General features: G+C 35.8%; 1 protein-coding gene across 1 annotated transcript; it reads right to left on the reverse strand.

The window, feature by feature from the left end:
* Positions 1 to 6,292: 6,292 nt before the first annotated feature.
* LOC149154547 (abscisic acid 8'-hydroxylase 1-like) lies at positions 6,293 to 11,066 on the reverse strand. Its single transcript, XM_089439803.1, has 9 exons — positions 10,771 to 11,066; positions 9,561 to 9,879; positions 9,274 to 9,429; positions 8,370 to 8,621; positions 8,175 to 8,258; positions 7,873 to 7,951; positions 7,640 to 7,746; positions 7,418 to 7,536; positions 6,293 to 7,051 (listed from the first exon to the last, which is right to left on the reverse strand). Exons 1-9 carry the CDS (start codon positions 10,968 to 10,970, stop codon positions 6,925 to 6,927), a joined length of 1,443 nt encoding a protein of 480 aa, XP_089295929.1. The 5' UTR covers positions 10,971 to 11,066; the 3' UTR covers positions 6,293 to 6,924.
* Positions 11,067 to 11,514: the final 448 nt, after the last annotated feature.

Raw genomic sequence — 11,514 nt, forward strand, 5'->3', positions numbered from 1 at the left:
ATATATATATATAGATATAGATATATATATCTATATATATATATATATATATATATCTCTCTCTATATATATATATATAGATATATATATCTATATATATATATATATATATATATCTATAGATATATATATATATATATATATATATATATATATATATATAGATATATATATATATATATATATATATATATATATAGCATAATATATAGTCTTTTTATTAGACTTTACATCACCATAGAATATGAAATGAAGGTAACAATTATTTCTTTAGGGGGGCCACCTACTTATGCTTTAGAATATTATATGAGCAGTATCTTGTTAAATTTTTTTATAGGAGAAAAAATCATAGTAGTAGGGCAATGACTTGTGCAATTTCATATGAGTAGCTCAACACATCCCTTTTCTGTTTGTATATTTATGGGAGGAGAGAACTCTTTTATTCTTCATCATCATTATACTCTTTTTTGAATTTTTTTTTTGAGGCATTAGGTTTCATGAGGAAACCAGAGAGAGAGAGAGAGAGAGAGAGAGAGAGAGAGAGAGAGAGAGAGATGTATTGAATGTTCTCAAGGATATTTCTCTTGTGAGATATTATGTTTTATACTCTTATGATGTTAAGACGCTAGAGAAGAATGTAACATTGGAGGTGATGGCGACTCATACAATTCATGTTTGAGCACTAAGGTTTATCCCCTAGTAGAAGACATCTGAGAGTGGAGCTCTTTTTTGTCATGATTTGAAGCTTTTTTCTTTTAGATGTAAGGTCAGGGAAAGAACATGAAGAAATAACAGTAATGGTCTTGAGCTTGGTGTGAGACCTTACTTGGAACTCAATTCTCGAACTCTTGATGTTCCATGGAGGGATTTATGTTTGTGTTGATACAATAGTTAAATACCTAGGGTTTGAGGACTCAACAATGGACATGTGGATTTGGATTTTAACTCTAGATTTGTCTGGCCTTGTATTTTTGTGATGCAACAAAATAAAGGTTTGCAAACCTTAAGGAATATAACCATGGTAATTTGGAGATATTTTATGATACAAACCTGTAGTTAAATCCAAGGAGGGTTTGTTGATGTTGATGTTTACATGTTGGATATATTTAACAGTGGGTAGGGTATTTAAGGTGTTCTTAGCTAGGGTCTTGGTGTGATTTAAGATTGTACCAAATTTGTGATCAAGCTATGGTGTAAACATGTATCTCTCTCTCTCTCTCTCTCTCTCACTCACATACACACACACGAAGATTCTAGTTGTCCATTAATATATAATTTTAGATTTGTCATTAGCTCTTGTTGTCTCATTGCTGAAGCACTTTCCAACACTTAATGTTCACTTTGATTTAATATATTTAAGGGATGAAAACATTTAGTGACTTGAAAAACATCTTGAAGATAATAGGGTATATTTACTATTGTAAATTTATTAAAATAAAGTTATTTTATGTCTTTTTTGTACTTGGAAAAGTGTGCCCTAAGGGCTAAAACTTGTTATTGTATGACCAATATCTTTTCTCTTGGTCTACCTAGTGTGTTGGAATGAAGTAAGATGAAATATTGTCCATTATTTGTGGCAACATTGCAAATTAGTATTTTAGATGAACTTTAATTTCAAATTCAAGAGGGATTCAATTTGAGAAATATTTGATTTCAAGTGAAATATATAATTTAAAATCAAAGACAAATGCATGGATTTCTACATTCTCGACACTTCATAGTTCTTGAGACACTTTCTATTATCAAAGATAAAATCCAATGGATTAGGGAATAACAAATGCTTTTATGGTTCACGAACCATGCCTAGGGTTTGAAACCATGACACAAGCACTATAAATGAAATATCTATCCCACAAGTATAATATGGACACCATTATAAGGTTTGTCACAAAAAGGATTGGTATTGGGACCTTGATCATGGTCCAAGGATAACCACTAGTGTCTTAAGGCCTAAAATATATGTGGGCTCATGGACCATGAATAAAAGACTTGTAAAGGGAATATTTTGCACATGAGTATAACATAGACACCATTATGAGGCCTTTCCATACAAGGGATGGGTCTCAAGTCCCTATAAAAGTAGCTTTTATCATACAAGTGTCATATGTGCACCATATCAAGATTTTGTACACTAGGAATGGGTATTAAGGCACTCACAATGGTCTTGGTAGTGAAAAAATGGTTCTAAATTTTGGCTAGTCTGTTTTTAAACATTAAAAGATAGAAAAAAAAGTGTATAAATATCAAACATTTATAACATAAAATATGTAGATATATTGAGATCTTCGAATGGTCTAGAGGTTACAAAAAATGAAGATCAAGGTAAAAGGTTAAATGACAAACAAATACCACCTATATAAAAGAACAAATTATTTATTTATATTTTTAAATAATTTGTACATGTTAGGGAACATGCACACATTAGGGCTTACATGCACCTCACCCACCATTCTCCTAAATAATTCTAAAACCAAACAAATGGTAGAGTCCTTATTAATATTATTATCAAACAACATGAGTAGATCCTAAAATTACTTTTCTAAATAAATAAAACACTAAAATTCCACAAGGGTCCTCGATTTGGCTCAAAGTTTATGCTTGAGCAAAGTGATGAGATTTGTGATAATGGTAATGGATTTCCCCTCAACAATGCCCACAAAAAATTGAAAATCTTGCATACAAGAAAGTTTTGAGGAAGTAGGTTATTATGAAAAAACTTTGAAATCTACTCGAACCCCTTTAAAACTTGCAAGAATGAATATATGTCACCAAAAACAAAGCTTATGCTTGAGATAAGTACTGATATTCAAAGGTTTTATGATAATGGTGATGCATTTCTCCTCAAAAGTGTTCACAAAAATTCAAAAATATTACACACAAAAGTGGTTTGAGGAAATAGGTGAGCATGAAAAAGTTACTAAATATGCTTAAACCCCTTTAAACTAGCAAAAATTAAAAACAAACCAAATATAATCGTACTTTCTTAGATCTCTTTGGGAAAACACCTATCTATTCTAAGTGATTTGCATCTATTAAAAACACACAAAAAGAAAGAGAAGAAAAATCCCCAATCTAAATTGAGGACCTTTGTTTGTACATTCATTATATCATAATTGACAAAAATGTGAACATCAAAATTATGATGAGTTGCTAAATAATTATATGAAAATTTTCAATTTAAGAAAAAAAATGTCAAAATTCATGAATATAATGTACCAAAATTTTCATATTTACTATATGCTAATAAAATATATCATTTTGAATTAGATTTAAATATAATAGAACTTGAAATATCCTCGAAATAAGAGTTCTCACTTAACTTATGTTAGTAAGACTAAGCTCTCATTCTTGTAATTCTCCAACCAAACCACACTCATATGTTTAATCAATCCCATCAAATTCTTGGTGAAATCTCATGTCAAAATGATATCTTGATTTCTATTAAAATCCAACCAATCAAACTTACCCAATAATTCACCTAAATCAAATAAATTAACAAATTTTTGAATATATATAATTTATTCAATCAAATTTAATAATTATGAAAATATCAATACAACAAAATAAGTTAAACCTAATCATTTAATTAAATTAATATTTTTACATTTATTTCACCCCAATCGAAGAGTGAGCTGGACAACACTCCCATCATGACAATTTAATGACAATGGCCTTGGGGTACAAACCCACCACCCTCCACATGCTTGAGGTGATTGGTGTAGTGGCTCCATGCATGTAGGTGGTAAATACTCCCACAGGAGGTGGTAGCGGCAATGAGTCTTGGGTTTGGAATTTTGTTGGCTCCATGCATGTAGGTGGTAAATATTCCCACAGGAGGTGGTAGCGGCAATGAGTCTTGGGTTTGGAATTTTGTTAAACACTCTAAGAGAGAAGTTGGCAAGTGTTTTGTTCATAGTAAAGGAGTGAGGAAGGGTGGTGCAGAGCTTAGTGGAATGACGTGGATCTAGGTGAGGTGGTAGGATAATCATCTTTGCGCGAGGGTAAATTGGTATGTGACCTGTCATTCCTTTCTCTCCTCCATGCATCAAATTATCTGTTTAATGGATTTGGGACTGCCTAGTGTCGTTTTGTCGGGGTTTGTGAGAAAGTGAGGTTCCATGAAGCTGCATGCACATGTCCTCCTACTGCAGTAGGTCCTTTTGCCTGGCATGGTCTCTGTGTCTGTTCGGTTTGGAATTCTCCTATCTAGGATGGGGTTATACGGGGTTTGTATATCAACAGTCGGCCCTTGGGACTTCCTTCTGGTTCGGCCTGACATCACTGGGGCTTGAGGATGGGTTGTCAACTGCACCACCCCTGGGTTTTGTCTTACTGTATCTTCCGAGAAAGGGTTGAGGGTTTTTCTCTGTTTGTTCTGGAGCTGAATTGTTTGTGTTAGAGCCAATTTCCATGACCTCCACCCCTGTGGGAGTCTTTTCAGGCTTATAAATGTGGCTCTGTGATGGTCTGGGTACTGGGTTAGTTCTTATGGTATAAGCCCCACTGTTTTCTTCAAACCTTTTTCTGACTGTTATGATAATGGGCTTTGGGTTGTGGAGGTTGTTTCTCTGTTTGGGTCGGATGGTAAGGATGGCATGCATTGGAAGAGAAGGGAGGAAGTCCCTCAGATTTTGTATTGGAAATCATTGTTTCGTGCTTCTCCATTGGAAAGTGTGCGAGGCGGTAGTGTCACCTAGAAGTGGGAAGCTTCTAGGCTTGGGCTACCACCTGTGCAAGAAATTCGCCCTACCCTTGTCTCCACTGCACACTACAAGTACGCGACAATGGCTCGAACGACGACTGCAAGAGGCCATGGTAGGAAAACCAGGGGGACAGTGAAGGCAGAGCAACCCAACTCCTCTGGGGGAAAATCGAGGGGTTGCAAACCAGTTTCCAGCATCATAAATGATGCAGCCACAACATACCATGAAGGAACGAGCGAGGAAATCTGACAGTTAATCGAGGAATGGGAAGAAAACTTGAATCAATAGGATGGATCAATGGAAATTGAGGTGGAGGATTGGCGGGCTATGGTGACAGACCCAAGGCACACCCGTGGTCATGTTACTTAGTTTAAACAGACCCTGTACCTGTACTGGTCCATGAAGAGTATATTGGGAAAGGCCTTGGAGCAAGTCTCTGTAAGCATGGAAACAATGGTGCAAGACTTCCCTAATTATAAACAGGATTTTCAGAAGCTCCAGTTTCAGATGCAAAAACAGGATGGCCACCTTCGTCGAATTGAAGATCACCTCCCTTGCATTCTCTCACAGACAGAGCTTCCGAGCTCCAATGCTAAGGACCCGACTCCGGTGGAGTCTGTGTCTGCCGAGGGAGAAGAGTAGTCTGCTAGCTGGTTTCTCAGTTTTTTGTTTTCTTTTGTATGTGGAAAGCTTTTAATTTCCAGAATGTTGCTCCTTTTGTTTATAGGCAAATAGTATCTAGGCAAGGCAAAGACATACAAACTTATCTAGCTTGGTTAGAAAGACTAATTATTTTTTGTTATTGGATGGCATATCACGTTGTTAGGTGGCCAACAGACTTGGTTTCCCTCAGGGCAAGTTGAGGCCACCTAACTATCTGTTATGTGGATGTAACTTGCTTTTATATTAATGAAAATGGAAGGATCTACCAAGCTTACAAAAAAAATATTTTTACATTTATTTCATTATTTCAATTAACAATAATAATTATAAATATTAATACAACAACATAAATTACATACATGAATAAGAAAAACTTAACCATATCATTTGCACATTGATTCCGATGAAAAATGAACATGTTCTAAACCTATTAACTCCAAGTTTAAATTCATTTTATAAGCATCAAATATAACTTAAAACTCATACATTATGTCCTCATAACTTAAGTGTAACCATGAGGAAAAATATAATATCTACATTCCATGGCTTTTATATATGGTTCGTCCAAAACCAAAAATAAATGAATGAACATGAATTTATCACTTAAATAAATTTACACCATTGTTTTAAAAAATTTCATAAATTTTCACTAAAGCTAAATTAATTTTTACACTTAAAATTTAATTTAAATAAAATACACTACACTTTTATATTTTTTTTGGTTTCTGAAGATGAATAAAATTTGAACAGATCACAAATATTACACAATACTATTCCAAAAATCTCCCACAACAATACACTCCCATCAAATCACCACAACTAAATTCATTTTTACACTCACCATACAATTTAAATAAAATACACATCAAATTTATCACATAAAATTGAAAAGTGAAAAAGACAAAAAGTTGCCTCGTTATACTACACCCTGCACAACCTGACATTAAAACAATAAGATCAACATCGTTATCATATGCCATAAATGGAGTTGGTGATCACCCACTTTACGATGTGCAATCACGCAGTTCCACCGCTTTGACTGTGATACATTTCCACGAGGGCAAACATAGAAAAACCTTCTTTAATTCTTGATAGGCATTTAGCCATGGATTTACATTGAAAGTGAAAAGGATGCAGGCTTGTGGTTGACACGTTGTATACTTGAAGAACCCAGATACCAGTTATGAACACTTGTCTAATGCAAACATGCCACGCGAGTAGCAATGCATCGCGATCACAATGAACAACAAAACATGCCTACATACTTTATATTGTCAAAGATTCCAAGCTCGGAAAGTGCCGAGCGAAAAAAGGAACAGAAAACAATGGTGGTGCATTTCCACGCATTGACTGATACTAAATAATACTCCGAGTTAGAGAGTAATTCAAAACCCTAATTTGCAGTACACTTTTTGGAAAGAGTAATTCAGAACCCTAATTTGCATTCCACTTTTGGAATGAATTGACAGAGAATTCTTATAGTTCATAGCATAACTAGTGAAAATGGATAATTGTAGTTAGGGTACGGAGTAGATCAGTAGGTTGTACACGTCATCATTTAAGAAATATTTTTGGTAATGTTTACCAGTCCGCCATTCTTTCTGCTGACCTTTATTGGAAGTCCTTGTTTGGGAACAGGGAAAGGACCGTATTGAATTCCATTCTCAGATCCTAAAATATCCCACCTGTAGAAAACAAACACGTACTCAAATAAGGAGCAATAAATAATTATTCCGCCTGAATGAGCAAGCTGACTTTGGTTTGGGTTGGGCTCTTCCACTCTATGAGCTTTAACTTTTATGTATTTTATATGGTAGCAAAACCTTGAGAAATTTCCAGGTTTAATGGATTCTTTGTCCAGTGTTTTCCAGTTGGCAGCCGAGCTGGTTTAATATTTGTTAAAAATCAAATTCCTAGTACTACATGCCCCACCGACATTATATGGGTCACTGGGTGGGGAGGATGGCATGGCATGGCAGACATTGTTAGTGTCATGGGAAATAAGACAAACGATTACAAGAACACACATGGATCCGAGGTTTTATAAGTACCTGTATTTTGTTGTAAGGTGGTGAATGAGGATAAGCATCTCCAGCTTTGCTAGCTCGCTGCCTGGACACGAGTGAGCTCCATTACCAAATGGAAGAAACGTATTTGGCTTTGGAGGCACCTGCACATATGAGGAAGGTTTACATCATCAAAACTCAATCTTAGTGGTGAAGGTGGCGGGGACGATATATATACATATATATATTTATTGAGTATTGACTCGCCTCAAATCGTGAAGGGTCAAACTTGTGGGGGTCAGGGTAAAAATCGGGACTGTGGTGAATGTTTCGAAACAGAGGCATAACCTTCCATCCCTTTGGAATAAGATAGCCTGCACCAAAACAGCTGAGTTATTAGAGAATCCATAAAGTTTATAGACCAAAACAACCTGCACCAAAACAAGTTGGTATGGTGATGTGTATAGACAAAGAACGTTAGAGCTTTTTGATTTTCAGACCTTTGTATTCCACATCTTGAATAGCTTCTCTGAAAGTGAATGACAAAATCGTGGCGATTCTCAAAGTTTCTTGAATTACCTGAAAATATGATGGATAATTTTTTAAACCATGATAGATTAATAACTCATTATTAATATCTACCACTAAGTCACGATAAATCAGTAACTTATTATCATTATCTTTAATATCCATAATAAATCAATAATTCATTAGAGTTATCTTTAATATCTTAAAAAAAACCACGAAACCATGATGAAAAACACAACAAATTATTGACTTGACTTGAGGTTGATGTAAGTACCCTGGAAGTTAGTGGCATTTTCTTGGTGTCAGCCCATGTCAAGCAGCCTTCACCTTTGGTCTCATGAATAGCCTCCTGCTCAGCCTGCAGATGCCAGACTCTACATTTCATTTGGCGTTTCTGGGTCTATTTCAATATCATCTTTACTATTTTGAAGAAGGGAAAAAAGGTGAGGATCAGTTGTATAGAGAATACCGTCACGGCTTCGAGAAGTTCGGCATGATCTCTGAGGTATTTGAGGATCCATGTCAAGACACTGGCCGTTGTATCCTGAGCTGCGAAAATAACTCCAATGATATTATCTGCAATCTGATCGTCTGTGAGGGGCTGGCCACAGCTTTCGTCTTCTGACGATATCAATGTCTCCAGCAAACCCTCTTTCCACTCAGTGCTAGATCTTCTTTCTGCAATTAGTTTGCTCAATATCTTGCTTAGTCTTTTCCTAGCCTGTAAAGAAGAGGGAGGAATTGAATTAAAAACTGTTCTAGTGGATAAAATAAGCACTAATTGAGGAGCCCACGAATCAGCCAATTTGAAAATGTAAAAAGAAAATCATACCGAATAAACTTACAAATCAACGCAGGTTAACTATGAAAAACTTTTATATTTATAATGTCTATACAAACAAGTAGCATACAAATCAAGGAGTATCAATCTTGACAACTTTATGTATGTTTGTTCATTTCTTTTTGGGAATGTAAACTGTGTAGAGGTTTTGAAACAATACATTGCCACTGCAATCTTGTAGAATTTTTGAATTTTTGAAAATTGTAGAGTTTTAGAAACTTTAAAGCATTTCCTCAACAACATAATTACCAACTCAACAAAATATCTAACTGTAAAAATCTACATATATACTGTAACAACTAGCTTAAAAAAATTGTATCAACAACATAATTACCAACTATCAAAATCTATATTTTATGTATATTTACAATATATATCATAACAAACAACTTGAAAAGAAAGAAAGGAAGAGGTATTTTGTTGTGATAAAAACTGTTCCCAAACACCATATAAAGACATACAGATTAGAGAAATCTGCAGAAGCTAAGGATGTCAATCGTAAATGGTTTTATGCTGACTAATAAAACACCACCTTCATGGCTTGTTGAAATGGTGTCCCAGGGAGGTTGAGCGGCATGGAGTTGTATCCCCTTTCCAGCGTGTAGTAGGACTGCTTAAGCTCCTCTTTCTCCAAAATTTCATGGCACTGGTTACCGAAGATCGAAAACAGCCCCACCTCAAAAGCATACTGCAAAACCCCAGAGCCAATTCTCTATATCACAACACGCGCTATTAAAAAGAGAACATAGAATAAAATGAACACATTCTCTGAAAGCCAAAATAGAATAAAAAAAGTTGCAGTGGGTATATTGATCGAACTCTTTTCATTTGTTGAAACGTGTTGACTGTGGAGTCCTCCCAGGAATCCAGGGCGTGGAGGGCAATAGATTCAATGTGTGCAACAATTGAACGAATCTTGCCAGGAAGAAAGGAATTGAGTACCAGCTTCCTGAGGCGTGTGTGGTAATCACCCTGGTGAAAGAAAAGGGCCTGTGGGCCTAACAGCCTTTCTTTACTCGCTGGAAATGTGGGCTTGAACAGGTGAGCACGGCTTGTCAAAACGAATTTAGCCGCTTCTGGGCTAGCCATCATAATGCAAGGGCATCCCAGCATGTGGGTCTTAAAAATATCTCCATACCTGCACAATCCACCACCACCATAAGTTGACTGCAGAAGGAAAAACTGACATTTATACGAATATAGAAAGCAACTATTTCTGCAGATAACGACACAAAATCACACAGAGACTCAGCAGTGAATCTTTCAACCGCCAGCTCTACAGCAGGAAACACACAGGTGTACAAGAAGCCAATATATTTGGGGCTATTTATCTATTAAAATGAGCCAAGCAGTATATGTTACCCGTTAGATTTTTTATTTCTTTAAATTTAATGAGTGATATATAGACTAATTCTGATTAAATTTTTTATTTATTTAAATTCAATAAATGATATATACTACTTAAACAAATTCAACAAGTGATATATTTACTTAAACAAATTTAATGAGTCATATACTACCCACATATAACACAAAATATATTGATAACTTACTAGTAATATATACTAGTAATTAAATTTTAACTTAAATCCAACCAATGACATATACTACACCGCCCATTAAATAGCACAAAATATGTTGATAACCTACCAGCAACACAGTGAAGAAGGTACGAGCATATTTTACAGTTAAACCCGCCCACAGAGAATAAATAAGCCCAACGTATCACGACAACAGTATTCAGGATTAATCCCCATTCGCCATTTTCGTACACGTTGCCATGAAGACAAAATTAACACTTTTTCCTATTAATCTACGGACTGACAAAAGTTCACGAGACCCATTAGGTGAAAACTTGACAGCGCAGCTAAAAGGGATTTACTAAGAATAGTTCAGCAGCAAGCCAGGGAAGCCACGCCTGAGAGTTGCAGGCAGAGCCCCATAACTAAAAAAAAGTTGCAGATTTTCATACTTCAGTGTCAAGTAAATCATGGAATCAAAACAATAAATGATTGAATTCCATAACCACCTCTTTTGTTTAGCAGCGAAGAAGACATTGGGATTCTGAGAGTAGAGCTTAAAGGTCTCTCCTATATATGGCCAGCCCATGGACCCTGGAGGCAGCCGCACAAGCTTTTTGTTCCCCAGAAAGCCAGAATGACACCATGCACGACGTGCGAACAGAACCAGTACTGTGAACACCAGCGTAATTAATAAAATGGCGGCCATGTTTCTCTAATAATCCTCACTGCCCTATAAACTGATACTAAAATCCTGAGCAGTTGAAGAGAAGCAGAGGCAGAGCTTGCGTTCTTGCTGTGTGATTCTTTCTTGATGAGTTGAAAAAGGTCTCTTCTTGGCGCATTATATAGACGGGAGTGGACACCTAATGGGGTAGAGCGGACGAAATTAGTGACATAGATTGGATTTTAATACGCGATGGCTAGGGCAGAACACGTGTAAGAGGGTATCGACCTCACCTTTGCCACCATAATTACATGAACAGGACCACCTCAGAGCAGCTAATTGTGTTCAAGCCTTTTTAGCAACTAAGTAATGCCTAACAGCTAGAGAAGCTAATCGTGTTCAAGCCTTTTTAGCAAATAAGTAATGCCTAACAGCTAGAGAAGCTAATCGTGTTCAAGCCTTTTTAGCAAATAAGTAATGCCTAACAGCTCATAAAAAAATTAAAGAGATAATTTGTTGGTAAAATAAATAAGAGAATTAATAAAATTTGTGTGGTAAAAGCTTCTTAAATAGGTAAAAATTCCAC

The sequence above is a fragment of the Pinus tabuliformis genome, chromosome 9 (genome assembly GCF_031772625.1).
Source record: "Pinus tabuliformis cultivar Carrire ecotype Pingquan chromosome 9, CPIR1, whole genome shotgun sequence".
Lineage (NCBI taxonomy): Eukaryota > Viridiplantae > Streptophyta > Pinopsida > Pinales > Pinaceae > Pinus > Pinus tabuliformis.

What these genes read in the sequence shown, in the direction of transcription:
- LOC149154547 (XM_089439803.1), bottom strand. Translation starts at nt 10,970, where the DNA reads ATGGCCGCCATTTTATTAATTACGCTGGTGTTCACAGTACTGGTTCTG. An exon ending in CATTTCAACAAGCCATGAAG is followed by an intron (nt 8,622 to 9,273) that starts GTGGTGTTTTAT and finishes TCTTCTTTACAG; the next exon opens with GCTAGGAAAAGACTAAGCAA. An exon ending in TTGACCCTTCACGATTTGAG is followed by an intron (nt 7,537 to 7,639) that starts GCGAGTCAATAC and finishes TCATATGTGCAG; the next exon opens with GTGCCTCCAAAGCCAAATAC.